This window comes from Hyla sarda, chromosome 2 (genome assembly GCF_029499605.1).
Source record: "Hyla sarda isolate aHylSar1 chromosome 2, aHylSar1.hap1, whole genome shotgun sequence".
NCBI lineage: Eukaryota > Metazoa > Chordata > Amphibia > Anura > Hylidae > Hyla > Hyla sarda.
In genome coordinates, this window is record NC_079190.1 from 78,529,610 (window position 1) to 78,544,700 (window position 15,091).

The following is a 15,091-nucleotide window of genomic DNA, read 5'->3' on the forward strand; positions in this document are numbered from 1 at the left end:
AACTGTAGTCCTCCAGATGTTGCAAACTACAACTCCAAGCATGCTGGGAGTTGTAGTTCGGCAACATCTGGCTCTAAAGATGTTGCCGAACTACTACTCCCAGCATGCCTGAGAATGTTTGGGAGTTGTGGTTTTGCAACAACAGGAGGCACACTGGTTGGGAAACATTGTCTGTTTCCTAACTCAGTGTTTCCCAACCCGTGTGCCTCCAGCTGTTGCAAAACTATAACTACCAGCATGCACTGATAGACTGTGCATGCTGGGAGTTGTAGTTTTGCAACAGCTGGAGGTCCCCCCCTTGTGAATGTACAGGGTACATTCACATGGGCAGGGGGCTTACAGTGAGTATCAGGCTGCAAGTTTGCGATGCAGCAAATTTTGCGCCGCAGCTCAAACTTGCAGCGGGAAAATCGCTGTAACCCCCCCTGCCCGTGTGACTGTACCCTAAAAACACTACACTACACTAACACAAAATAAAATAAAAAGTAAAAAACACTACATATACACATACCCCTACACAGCCCCCCTCCTTCCCCAATAAAAATGAAAAACGTCTGGTACGCCACTGTTTTCAAAATGGAGCCTCCAGCTGTTGCAAAACAACAACTCCCAGTATTGCCGGACAGCCGTAGACTGTCCAGGCATGCTGGGAGTTTTGCAACAGCTGGAGGCACCCTGTTTGGGAATCACTGGCGTAGAATACCCCTATGTCCACCCCAATGCAAATCCCTAATTCAGGCCTCAAATGCACATGGCGCTCTCACTTTGGAGCCCTGTCGTATTTCAAGGCAACAGTTCAGGGCCACATATGGGGTATCGCCGTACTCGGGAGAAATTGCCTTACAAATTTTGGGGGGCTTTTTCTCCTTTCACCCCTTATGAAAAGGTGAAATTGGGGTCTACACCAGCATGTTAGTGTAAAAAAAAAAAATTTTTTACACTAACATGCTGGTGTTGCCCTATACTTTTCATTTTGACAAGAGGTAAAAGGGAAAAAAGCCCCCCACAATTTGTAATGCAACTTCTCCCGACTACGGAGATACCCCATATGTGGGCACAAAGTGCTCTGGGGGGCGCACAACAAGGCCCAGAAGGGAGAGTGCACCATGTACATTTGAGGTGATTTGCACAGGGGTGGCTGATTGTTACAGCGGTTTTGACAAACGCAAAAAAAAAAAAAACCCACATGTGACCCCATTTCGGAAACTACACCCCTCACGGAATGTAATGAGGGGTGCAGTGAGAATTTACACCCCACTGGTGTCTGACAGATCTTGGAACAGTGGGCTGCGCAAATTAAAAATTTTGTACAGCCCACTGTTCCAAAGATCTGACAGACACCAGTGGGGGGTAAATGCTCATTGTACCCCTTGTTACGTTCCTCAAGGGGTCTAGATTCCAAAATGGTATGCCATGTGGGGGTTATTTTGCTGTCCTGGCACCATAGGGGCTTCCTAAATGCGACATGCCCCCGAGCAAAATTTGCTCTCAAAAAGCCAAATATGACTCCTTCTCTTCTGAGCATTGTAGTTCGCCCATAGTGCACTTCATGTCAACTTATGGGGTACCTCCATACTCAGAAGAGATGGGGTTACAAATTTTGGGGGCTATTTTCTGCTATTAACCCTTGCAAAAATGTGAAATTTTGTCTACAAGAACATGCGAGTGTAAAAAATGGAAATTGTGAATTTTCTCCTTCACTTTGCTGCTAATCCTGTGAAACACCTAAAGGGTTAAAATGCTGACTGAATGTCATTTTGAATATTTTGGGGGGTGCAGTTTTTATAATGGGGTCATTTGTGGGGTATTTCTAAGATGAAGACCCTTCAAATCCACTTCAAACCTGAACTGGTCCCCGAAAAATTGTAATTTTGGAAATTTTGTGAAAAATTTGAAAATTGCTGCTGAACTTTGAAGCCCTCTGGTGTCTTCCAAAAGTAAAAACTCGTCAATTTTATGATGCAAACATAAAGTAGACATATTGTATATGTGAATAAAATAAAATAATATTTGGAATATCCATTTTCCTTACAAGCAGAGAGCTTCAAAGTTAGAAAAATGCAAAATTCTCAAAAAGTGAGAAGCTTAGATGAGCTTAGTTTTAAAGTGCATGGAATTGATTATGTAATTCGAGATGTACATTGGAGATCTGAACTCTCCTGTTATTTGGTGGCCGAAAATGGGATAAGGGTCTCTGCACAGGTGAGAAGAAAACATGCCCAAAACTTGCTGTTGCCATCTATTTTTGCAAGAGATCTCCAAAAGACAAACGAAGAATGCCAGGTAAGGTTTTATTCATATCTGCAGCAAAGGTTCCAACGCAAATGGTGGACAATATATTCTAAAGCAGTGTTTCCCAACCAGGGTGCCTCCAGCTGTTGCAAAACTACAACTCCCAGCATGCCCGGACAGCCTTCGGCTGTCCGGGCATACTGGGAGTTGTAGTTTTGCAACAGCTGGAGGCACCCTGGTTGGGAAACACTGTTCTAAAGGGTGATGGAAACATGACAGACCCTGGCAAGCTCTGCATTTTAACATTAATAAATTAAAAACAATTCTATTCTACCTGTGTGTTTTAGGGAACATGGTGGTGATTTACTAAAAACTGTGTAAAGGATAAGGTGACCAGTTGCCCATAGCAACCAGATTGCTGCTTTTATTTTTGAAAAGGCCTTCCCCCTGTCCTCGCCTATCATGGCTTGTCCCAGGTGGCTTCACCCCAGCAATATTAGCTTTACTAATATTAAATTACAATGCTTGTCTACTTAAAGGGGAACTCCGCTGCTCAGTGTTCGGAAGAAAAACTGTTCCAAACGCTGGAGCCGGGAGCTAATGATGTTGTAGCCCCGCCCCTCATGATATCACGCCCCACCCCCTCAATGCAAGTCTATGGGAGGGGGTGTGATGGCTGTCACGCCCCCTCCCATAGACTTGCATTGAGGGGGCGGGCTATGACATTGGGCTCCTGGCGCCGGTTCCAGCGTTCGGAAAAGTTTCTTACAAACGCTGAGCAGCTGAGTACCCCTTTAAGTCTTTCTGCAAGGGGTGAGGCTGTTAGGGCATTGTCATGGAAAAAAAAGATGTCGTAGAGACCGTTCACAAGAAAGAGTTGGAAAACGTTGTTACTTAGTACGTTCTCTCGTCTCCGTCGCATAACTTGGACAGACTTTTAGGGGAGATTTATGAAGACCTGTGCAGAGGAAAAGTGGTGCAGTTGCCCATAGCAACCAAAGAGCTTCTTTCATTGCCTGTGAAAGAAGTGATTTGATTGGTTGCCATGGGCAACAGTACCACTCTTCCTCTGCATAGGTTTTGCAAGATCTTCCCAAAATGTCTATACGGCCATCGTGGTCTCCTAGACTCCACTTCTCCACCTGCACATTCACTTAGACCCCAACCAATAAAAAGCTATTTGCTTCTCTTACATTGGAGCTCAGTACTGAGTTTTGGGCCATGTTCACTCACAGATTTTTGGGACTCATGAACATTTTTACGTCTCAAAATAACAGCTGTTTTTAAAATGCATTGAATTCAATGGGAAAACGTCTCAGTTCACATGTAGTTTATTTTATGTCCATAATTATTACAGATGTAACATTAAATGCAAGTGACTATCTTTTGGCGGTTTTCATACTGCATATACTGTAAAACAAAATGAGCAAACAATGAACACAAAAAAAACCTCAAAAATGACTAAGGGTACGTTCACACGGGTGGATTTTTTTTTGCGGGTTTTCCGCTGCGTATTTGAAAAGGGGCAGGCTCTTCTGGGCGGTCCGCAGCAGATTTTCCACGGCGGAATTTACACTGCGAAAAATCCACTGCAGTCCCAACTGGCTTCAATGGGGCTTGTGGCGGATTTTCCACAGCGTAAATTCCGCCGCAGAAAATCTGCTGCGGACAGCCGAAAAGAGCCCGCCCCTTTTGAAATACGCAGCGGAAAACCCGCAAAAAAAATCGCCCATGTGAACATACCCTTAAACATGGTCCAAATGAGAAAAAAAAAGCTTAAAAAAGAGGTCCACTTAAAGGAAAAAAAAAAAGGCTGGAAAGTTTGAGACCCATTTTGACTGTAAACAGACATATTATGAGGCTCAGAATAAGTCGGCATACTGTGTGTGCACGAGGCTGTATTTTAGAGCAATAATTTAAGGGGTTCATCACAAATATATACATCTTGCCCAAATAACAAAGCACAACTGATGTGTGATACATCTATAGAGCTCTATGCACCTATCCACATAGGATGTGTCTAGTGCAGTGTTTCCCAACTAGGGTGCCTCCAAATGTTGCAAAACTACAACTCCCAGCATGCCTGAACAGCCTTTTGCTGTCCAAGCATGCTGGGAGTTGTAGTTTTGCAACACCTGGAGGCACCCTGGTTGGGAAACACTAGTCTAGTGTGTATTGGAAAGTTAGTGCAATCTTGTATTATTCAAAAAGTTTTAAGATTGACAAAATATACTTGTGCCAATGCCCCTTTTGTCCATGGGCCATGTCTAGTACTGCATCTTGGCCCCATTTATGTGAATAAAAAATGAGCTGCAATATCAGACACTGCCTTTGGACAAGGCTGGCGGCGCTGTTGCTTCCAGAAAGTAGCTAACAGTTTCTAATCTTATATTTAACCCCCCCCCCCCCCCCCCCAGAATCCTTGCATTAAATAAAAATTATTAGAAAAAACAATCCTCTTTGAATGAAATATTTTTTAGTTTTTCTAGAAAGTGTTACACTCGGAGAAGCATTAGTACCTTTTTGTTCAAAGTTTTGATTCATATATAAATGACATTGAGACTGTATTAGACCTGAGCTCTGCACCATGTACAAACAATTCCTCGGGCTTCTCATCTTGTCCGGCAGAACATTAAAGGGGTTGTCCGCTGCCCTGCCTTTCGTAGCTCCGCTCGCAGCGTCCGGAAGTCCGTAAGGAGCGAACGCCCCCTTTTCATAGACTTTCGTTCAGGGGCCGGGCGTGACGTCACGAGGGGGCGGCCTGGAACACGGAAGCCTGCACACAGCGTTCGGAGAAATGAACTTCCAGATGCTGTGAGCGGAGCTCCGAAAGTTCTCGTTGAGATAAATTAAAGGGGTAGTCCGCCTCTAGACATCTTATCCCCTATCCAAAGGATAGGGGATAAGATGTCTGATCGTGGGGGATCCGCAGCTGGGAACCCCGCAATTAATGTGCAGCACCCAGCGTTCGTTTTGAACACTGGGTGCCGGCAGCAGGGTTCGCAACGTCACACCACGCCCCCTCAATGAAAGTCAATGGGAGGGGGCGTGGTGACTGCCACGCCCCCTCCCATTGACTTGCATTGAGGGGGCGTGGTGTGACTTAACAAGGGACGTAGTCGTGTCGTGTCATGTCATGACCCCCGCCGCCCACTCCAAGCGTTCGTAAAAAAAAAATCCGGACGATGGGGCTGCGGAGAACCCCTTTAAAGCCATTTCTTGGAAACCTTGACAAATTTCACAACCCTGTGCCTTACTATCCTAATACTGTTCTTCATCCTTACACGCCGGTCGCCTCCTCCCGGGGCCAGCTTTCTGGATCGGTGTTGCTCCCTCTTTGTGGAAGAATAAAGTGCATTTCTACAGCCTGAGTGTCTGTCGTGGTGTGCGGTTCCCCCATTGCACCTGGCTGGACGATGTCTCTTTGTTCAAATCCTGTGTAGTGCAGCCACATAGGAGTAGGGGGAGCCCAAAGCCAAGATAAATGTCCTTCTGAGCAAGCTGGGGAAGCACTGTGTACATAACAGACCTGAGATGGTTTCTCGACTCGAGCAGGATGGAAAAGTGAAGGACATGTACTTGTTGCATCCCCTGGTGAATGTACTCCTCCCCCACAGTGTGTATGGAAGTCTCCTCCATGGTGGCAGGATGATGGACTACATGGCATTAGAGCTACGTGAACGGCATGTCGTAGGGACTGGAGGCCTTCTCTTAGTTCCTGCACTTGGCAGGACAGATCAGATACCTGGAGGAAAAAAGCAATTAATGATACAGTCCAAATTACGTCAATTTTTTTTTGTAAAATGAACGCAGACGCTGGATTACGGTCATTGCAATAGATACAGCTATGTGATACAATTGCAGCTAGTGCACTATTCACTCACCGCTTGACTGAGATGATCCATACTATCTGTAGCTCTTGGTTCTGATGCCAACAATAAATGATCTGTAAATAGAATAAAGTTGAAAAGGCCTTTCGTAAATTTTACCAGATATAAATATAATTGGAAAGATTTTTGCATTGAGCTTAAAGGGGTACCCTGGTAGAAAACTTTTTTTTTTTTTTAATCGACTGGTGCCAGAAAGTTAAACAGATTTGTACTTTACGTCTATTAAAAAATCTTAATCCTTCCACTACTTATTAGCTGCTGAATACTACAGAGGAAATTCTTTTCTTTTTGGAACACAGAGCTCTTTGCTGACATCACGAGCACAGTGCTCTCTGCTGACATCTCTGTCCATTTTAGGAACTGTCCAGAGCAGCATATGTTTGCTATGGGGATTTTCTCCTACTCTGGACAGTTCTTAAAATGGAAAGGGATGTCAGCAGAGAGCACTGTGCTCGTGATGTCAGAAGAGAGCACTGTGCTCGTGATGTCAGCAGAAAGCTCTGTGTTCCAAAAAGAAAAGAATTTCCACTGTAGTATTCAGCAGCTAATAAGTACTGGAAGGATTAAGATTTTTTTTAATAAAAGTAATTTACAAATCTGTTTAACTTTCTTGGACCAGTTCATAAAAAAAAAGTTTTCCTCCGGAGTACCCCTTTAAGGGTAGGGTCACACATGCTGTATTTTGCTATGTATTTTCTGAAGATGATTTTGCTACCCATTGACTTAAATGGGTAGGAAAATATGCAGCAAAATATGGCAAGCGTTACCCTACCTAACACTGCTGGATGAAATAATGAAGAATTTTGCGTTGTTCCATAGAACAGAATAGAGTGGTCCCTCAACATATGATATTAATTGGTTCCAGGAGAACCATCATATGTTGAAACCATCATATGTCGAGTACATATGTCTATGTAAAAATGGTAATTGGTTCTGGGGCCTCGGAACCATTGTATGTTGAATACATATCTCTATGGGAAACTGCTAATTGGTTCTGGGATGACCATTGTATGTGGAGTGTATGGGGAGTGTTTAACAAACCAGGGTGCCTCCAGCTGTTGCACAACTACAACTCCCAGCATGCATGTACAGCCATTGACTGTCTGGGCATGCTGAGAGTTATAGTTTTGCAACAGCTGGAGGCACACTGATAGGGAAACATTGATGTATGGGGTGTATTGTGTGTAAATGTATTGTATGTGATGTGTGACATCGCATACAGTACTGTACAGTTCTTTAAATACCTTCAGGGGGGACAGAATGTCCTCCATTACCATCCTGCCGACTACAGCTCTATAGGAAAGGAAGGGGAGGGCAGCCAGCAGCTCATTGGATGCCTGCAGCAAGATGCTGCAGGCTATTGGCTATGGCGGCACTGGGGGGGCGGGGCTTACACGGAGCTCACAGTGGAAGCCTGCGTGAGTTAGCAGGACAGCATGTGAGTAACAGGAGGCAGAACAGGGCACACGGAGCACATTAAACAACTGTCTATCATTTGCTGAAGTTGTCAGCGCTGTCAGATAGCTGTTTGTATGATGGCCCCGACACACAGCAGCATCATATGTCGATGCTGCCTTCAACATGCGATCGGCTCTGAGAGGCCATCATATGTTGAAATGATCATATGTCGAGGCCATCATAAGTCGAGGGGTCACTGTACATGTCTTTAGAACATGGGAATATAAGTTGCATCCTTCCTAGGCAATCGTTAAAGGTATATCTTGCATTTGATATGACCAGCACCATACTATTGTTTAAAAAAAATACAAAAACTTTTTTGCAAGCCCTTTAAAAACTTTAAATCACAAGGCAAAGGTGTGAACAGTGCTTTTGGCTTGGAAAATAGTGCATTTCTGACCTGTTGGACCTTAATCATAGTCAGAAACGTGTCAGTCTTGGACTAAGCTTTTTTCCCATACCATGCATTGTTTACACTCTTGCCTTGTTATTTTTTGTTTTTAAAGGGGTACTCCGCCCCTAGACATCTTATCCCCTCTCCAAAGGATAGGGGATAAGATGTCAGTTCGCCAGGCTCCGCCCCATGTTATGTCCCGCCCCACCCCGCCCCCTCAATGCAAGTCTATGGGAGGGGGTGTGACGGCCGTCCCTCCCCCTCCCATAGACTTGCATTGAGGGGGCGGGGTCGTGACGTCACGATCTTCCATCCCTGTGGTCAGGAGGAATTAGCCAGAGAACCTCCAGCGCTTCCGGAAGCAGATACAGGTGGGTGCTGCTTGCTATATTGCGGGGGTCCCCAGTGGCGGGACCCTGGCGATCTGACATCTTATCCCCTTTCCTTTGGATAGAGGATAAGATGTCTAGGGGCGGAGTACCCCTTTAAAGGACTTGGAATGAAGCCGTCTGTTCAGGTCATCAGACATGTGGTCCGGCCAGGATTATGGGAGGAAGTTATCATTGGTATTACCCTGGTTTTGTCGGATAAATTTGTTGCACAGTTTGTCTCAGATGCTGTTTAGAGACTTTTCATTGCGACTTTTGCTTTTTCAAGAAGAACATGCCAAGTGGTGATTCCAGTTGGTATCATGCAGTGGTCAGGAATTTATCATGTGCGACTTTTCGGTTTGTTGCACCAACTGAGGCACAATTCTACAACATTACTTAATTGGCTTAGAAACTGACTGTGGACAACATTATTAAAAATTACACATTTGTCGCACAGATTAAAAAGTCTCAGAGGAAACATCATACAAAGTGGAGTAATTAAGTAAGAAATGGGATCAGCACCAGATTTATCACTTGCCCGGCGCCATGTAATACATTGGAGCAGGTACACGTAAAAAGACGTTCTCCTCCTCCACTTTTGTGTCCATAATATAGATGCATAAACACTCATGTAAATCAGCCTTTAGATAATATCATATTAAGAATAGTTGTCTTGGTTCCCGTATCCTCTTCTTCTTGGCTGCTTCTTTTCCTTGTCTTTATAGTTGAAGGGATGGTGAGATCAGGTTTGCCTCGTGTGATTTGTCTTACCTGCAGTGTTTTGAAGATTGCTGCAGTTTGAGAATGTGAATTTCTGCGCGACTAAACCAGTTGTTCCCTCTTTTCCATCCACAACCCTAAAGAAAACCGACAAGTTGTAGTAATGAGGATATTAGGATATGATCAAACTTTACACTGAATTTACTAAAGTTCTTGTTGTTTAAAGGTAAAGGACAAGGATGTAAAACTATTCTTAGGCTTTGGAGCGCTACACTTGGCAGTCTTTGTCAGTCCCATATGCTTAGAATAGAGCAGCAGTACATATGCTTAAAGGGGGTACTCCAACCCTAAAGGATACGGGATAAGATGTCTGATCGCGGGGTCCCCACCGCAATCAGACATCGTATCCCCTATCCTTTGGATAGGGGAGTGGAGTACCCCTTTAATTGCCACTCTATTCAGATACCTTTTCTCAGTCATGTGATGAGGAGAAATGGGGGGATGCCCATACTAATGATCAGTAGGAGCCCCAGAACCCCAAAGATCATTTATCACTTATTCTGTAGAAAAATATTTGAAGGTGTCTGTCCACAAATCCAAGTTATCCCCTTTTTTCAGGCTAAGGAATAACTATTTATCTGATCCCCCACATTCTCCAGAAGGGGGAACAGAGAGCAAGAATCAAGTCTCCCCTGAGAATGGAATGGTGGTTGTGTGCGCCCACTGCCGCGCCATTAATTATTTATGAAACCTGTCAAAGATAGGCTACCTTTGGCTGTTGCCCTTCTCTGAACATGAACATATATATATATATATATATATATATATATCGATTTAATCCTTCTAAGATGAGTGGTATATAAGAAGACTCCTCACCTTGGGCTTAATTCTGGTGGCCTACTACAAGGCATGAGTGGTATTTGTAGTTCAGTAGCACAACTCCTCCGCGGAGTGTGAATGGGTGTCACTTCCTGAGATCTTCGTTCAGTGCTATAATTTGAAAACCTTGATGGGGAGAGTCGAAGTCTGGGAGAGGACTTTGGGGTAAGAAAAGAAGCATTTACAAGCGATGACACCCCTTCTGGTAGACCATCTTTCATAGGAGACTGTTGCATATGGATTTGGCTCTAGAACATAGAGATTGCCATAGAAGTGTTACTTTATAGTCTTTTAGGACTAAACAATACATATATTTTATGCTTGTACTCAATGAAAATACTCTCTGCCTTGTGCCATGCCTTTGTCGTTCCATTTGGCTATGTATGAATACATTGAATACTGGGTGTTTCCATAGCTTCTTGTCATTGTCATTACTGACTGGACACCTTAAGGCTAAGTTCACACAGCGGAATCTCCGGGCAGAACATTTCCGCCCAGAGATTCCGAGTGCGGCCAGTGCAGCACTGAACAGCAGGCAGTCCCCAGCCATTGATTCTGCTGAAGGTACAGCGCTGCGATGAACAAATGTTCCCGGGCAAGGCTTACTATTTCTGCCTCTCCTTCTGTCACAGTGCGACCGGCTCCAACAGCAAGTAAAGTAACAGTGAAGCAAGCACCATCCATGTATACATGGGTGACCCTGTTTACGTAACTCCAGGTGTTACGTAAACAGCATAGCTTGTGGTGCTACCACGGTTGGGTAAGTTCAGGGGAGCCACACAAATTGCAATTGCGTAACTTCCCTGCTTTGGCCGCTTTCAGCTTTTCTGACCAACATTGGCCACTGCAAACAAGGCTAGACTAGCTGGAAAACCGAGAAGTAATAAGGTGGGACAACCCCTTTAAGGTGGCCATACACTTTCAATAGCGTATGTTCCTCCAACAACTTTCTCTCACAGTCTCCCCCAAATTAATGTATAGTGCAGTCAAATGTAGCATTCGTAGAGTCAATCCAGCATGCCCAATCCTTCTCTCCTCCGACATCATCAGGAATTGAAGCAAATTTACTTTGGATTCACATGTACAGTATCTGCTGCATATTTGATTCTGCAGATTTTTCAATGTAAATAAATGAACACAATATCAAATCTGCAGCACATACTGTACATGTGAATAGACTCTTATGGCACAAAAAATCAGCTGTATCATGGAAACCCCAAATTCGTCCTATTCAAAGCCTTTTAATAATACATCATTTAGAAATTGACAAGGCATCCAATTCATTCTACATTGATTCTAGGCACATATTTCAATATCGGAAATTGGTAGAATGGTACTTGTGTCATAACATTTAGTCCACTTTTGTAGATATTAATATCTTTTTGTTTTGCTGTCTGCCATTACTTACCTCAGGCTCACATCTGCTGCTTCCCAAATTGTAACTGAGCTGTTGTGTGATCTGACTTGTGAATTTATATGCATATTCTGGATAGAGTGATAGTGTGTCACGAAGTCCCTTCAGACTGATCCCCTGAAGGTCACAATATGTCAAGCCTTTGACGTCTGCATTCGCTTTAATCACTGTGTCCTCAAAAGAAACCTCACAGCCAATCAGGTCACCTTTTCCTACAGATAAAGATAAGAAATTACATACGAGAAGACAAGATTACTGACCTCATATCTAACAATTTCATTACCATTGGAGCAGAAACATTTTACACAATCCAAATCACAACATATAATTCATACATTCACTTTCAGTATCCTTCACTGTTGTGCTATATTACAAAAAATATAAGTAAAAGCGTACCCGTCAGATTCAACAAAGTTTTTTTTTAATATAACACTTAGTAACTAATCCTGCCCATGTGCACCTTTATTTTTTATTACACTTTTAAATTAGCTCACTAGTCTGAATTCCTCTCAAAGTGAGGGGGCGTGGCCTCACTGTGCAGGTCTCCGCCCCCTCCCTCAGTATGCTGTTTGCTCACATCTCCCCTAGCATTAGCAAAACTACAACTCCCAGCTTGTACTCACTGACAGTAGCGGGACACAAGCGGACAGTGGGAGGATTTTTCCTCCAGCTGTGAGTCCTGCACTCACAGCTGTCAATCAAGGAAGTGTGTCCATGACATAGGTGATGACGCATGGACACAGCAGGACTAGTATGTGCCCAAGCAGACTGGGGGGCAGTTGTTTGACTGACTTTTTCAGTATGAAATACTGAAAATTTTCTAATGAAAGCAATTGCAAAACCTATTGGTCATACATGCTTTACAACATATCAAAAGTTTTTGTATCTGACAGTGCCCATTTAATTTTGGATCCATTGGGACGTAAAATACATTCTGTGCTCACACTTCCAGGAGAGCAGCCCTTTCTATGTATACATATATTCTGAAGGGTACCACCAGCCTGTGCCTAGATCTATTGTCAGACATCATAAACAATAAGAAGTTTGGCGTCCAATTATCTTTTTCCTCCGAATTTAAAGTTGTGCATTTCTGCTAAAAAGTTCCACTAGTCTCATCCACCTATAGAACATTTTTTTTTTGTTTAGTTTTCTACAGAAGTCAGTAGTGGGGGGATTTGCATTTTTGGTATGGTATGGCCAAGATGGAGTCTTGACCGTTTTCTCATTAGGATGTTGTGGCTTGACCTGAAATAGGCATACTGGAACATATGGTCCAAAATTCCTTCTCAATGCTGTGCAGAGAGCCCTTTAACAAGACAAGATCTCATGCATATATTTGCTCGTCTTTATATTCTTCTATGTAAACATACTTGTATACAAAAACAAAAAGCCTTATGTATAGCAGTGCGGTGTCCCGGTACAGGACTTGGCCCTGTCCCTTTGTCTGGAGTCACCTCAGCCAGAGTCCCTCCATGCTAATGGGCTCTCCTGAAGGGCTAACCCCTAGTCGCCTCTTAATATGGTAATAATAATGTATATTTAATTAATTTAGGATACCTCTGTATAGGACCTTAGAGGTCACGTGCCTTTGATTTATGTTATGCTATGGTTTAAGGACCTTTGGGTCATGTGAAATACCCAGAGTTCCATGGGTCAGGACTGACAGGTTTGGCTATCCAATAAGCTTTGTCCCACCCCCTTAATATATAAGGGGCTGCTGCCATTAAATTCTCTCTCTTCTTGACGGATTATCAGAGAAAGCACATCTCATATCTCATCATCAATTCAAGCTAGGCCTGAAGCCTTATCTTCCGCAGCCACTAAACCGTGAGTCATCCAGCTCAAAACTACTAAAATCCTGTGTGACTACTGCAACTCAATTATCTTCAAACCAGCAGCACAGTGGCTAGCAAACCAAAGCTCATTGTATTCAGAAGTCCCAGCAAGACTGTTTTGTTACCTGCAGTTGCATAAAATATGCAGTAAAGTTTATTCCGATTTTCATCAATATCTGCTGTGGACATTCAATTATTTCTCCCTACTGTTTCTGGGACGGTTGGCGGTAGGACCATTATCCTAAGGAAACTGCATCCTGGCGTAATGACAATTTAGGGTTAAATACCAACATACCCTACACTATTACCTGCACTACCCAGTCACCACAGCAGGATCTTAAAATGTATAGGAAACCATATAAACATGCAAAATGTTATGGCCATGGCTGAAAAAAGACTAACTACATTTAAAGGGGTACTCCACTGGCCAGCCTTCAAGCTGCGTTCGGAACATTTAGTTCCGAAGGCTGTGCATGCGCTGCTGGGGTTGCCCCCTTGTAACATCAGGCCCCCTCAATTCAAGTCTATGGAAGGGGGTGTGGCAGCCGTCATTCCCCCTCCCATAGACTTGTATTGAGGGGGCGTGCTCTGATGTCACAAGGGGGTGTGACCGACCGCCGCAGCGTGCGCACAGCCTTTGGAACTAAATGTTCCGAATGCAGCCAGAAGGCTAGCCAGTGAACTACCCCTTTAAGGCATGGTACTTTCAAGCATATTTTATTTTAAAATATGTGCCAGCAAAATTGTGAAAAAATCCTGTATTTTTAACGTTAATGTGCTCTTTGTAAGTCTATGGGAATGTCGTTGTCTGTGCACAATATGTAAAAATATGTTGTTTTTTAATATATATATATCGTATGTAAAAACAATTACTTACATAGAGCACATTCATGTTAAAAGTGTGGTGTTACCGGGCTATATGAATGTAACATGGTTTACTAGAAATGGCCTACTGTCTCTACCCACCCAATATGGCCAACACAACTCCATCTTTGAGGACTTCCATAGATCCTGAGCACACACAGTACAGGGCTTCCATAGCATCCCCCTGCCGGATGAGATACTCGCCAGGGGTACAGAAGGAAGGCCTAATATTAAGTGACAGAGAGCGCAGGCAACCTCGGCTTGCAAGGGAAAACAATGGCATTTGGAGAAGTTCCTTGTTGAGGTGCATGGCGATATCAGCTCGTAGTTCATCTGGAAGACTGCGCAAGAGCTGCAAGGCATAAAAGCATGGATTTAAAGAGGTTGCAGTATATAGACAACGTATGGCTGTGTGGGAAGTGGGGAGCTATTAGCTCCATGTGTACAATGAACAAAACTGGGGTATTCCAGGAAAAAAAAAACTATATATATATATATATATATATATATATATATATATAATCAACTGGCTCCAGAAAGTTAAACAGATTTGTAAATTACTTCTATTAAAAAATCTTAATCCTTTCAATAATTATCAGCAGCTAAAGTTGAGTTGTTGTTTTCTGTCTGGCAACAGTGCTCTCTGCTGACATCTCTGCTTTTCTCGGGAACTGCACAGAGTAGAAGAGGTTTGCTATGGGGATTGGCTTCTAAACTGGGCGGTTCCTGAGACACGTGTCATCAGAGAGCACTAAGACAGAAAAGAACAACTCAACTTCAGCAGCTCATCAGTACTGGAAGGATTAAGATTTTTTAATACAAGTAATTTACAAATCTGTTTAACTTTCTGGAGCCAGTTGATATATAGAAAAAAGTTTTCTCCTGGATAACCCCTTTAACTGCTGCATCCCCTGCATGATGTGTAAAGGCCTCAATACAGGAAATAGGACAAAATGACAAGAAATAGTGCACAGACATACTACAAAAAGAAAACGATTGTACTGTAAACCTATGGGACACAACATTTTACACCA

The 15,091-nt window shown here is 43.4% G+C and overlaps 1 protein-coding gene and 1 long non-coding RNA gene across 7 annotated transcripts in view; one reads left to right on the forward strand and one right to left on the reverse strand.

Annotated features, from left to right (window-relative positions):
* Positions 1–1,473: 1,473 nt before the first annotated feature.
* LOC130358655 (uncharacterized) overlaps positions 1,474–15,091 on the forward strand; it is a 56,797-nt gene continuing 43,179 nt past the window's right edge. The window contains exon 1 of the long non-coding RNA XR_008889600.1: positions 1,474–2,283. This is a non-coding gene — a long non-coding RNA (uncharacterized LOC130358655). The remainder of the gene's footprint in view (positions 2,284–15,091) is intronic.
* KCNH3 (potassium voltage-gated channel subfamily H member 3) overlaps positions 5,332–15,091 on the reverse strand; it is a 96,101-nt gene continuing 86,341 nt past the window's right edge. For 5 of the 6 annotated variants that reach the window (XM_056562192.1, XM_056562190.1, XM_056562191.1 and 2 more), the window contains exons 11-16: positions 14,160–14,409; positions 11,353–11,570; positions 9,942–10,192; positions 9,117–9,202; positions 6,117–6,178; positions 5,332–5,977 (exon numbers count right to left, since the gene is read on the reverse strand). In XM_056562192.1, the coding sequence (XP_056418167.1) occupies positions 5,513–5,977; positions 6,117–6,178; positions 9,117–9,202; positions 9,942–10,192; positions 11,353–11,570; positions 14,160–14,409 (1,332 nt within the window). In that variant the 3' untranslated portion in view covers positions 5,332–5,512. The remainder of the gene's footprint in view (positions 5,978–6,116; positions 6,179–9,116; positions 9,203–9,941; positions 10,193–11,352; positions 11,571–14,159; positions 14,410–15,091) is intronic. The other variant, XM_056562193.1, reaches the window with a different exon arrangement.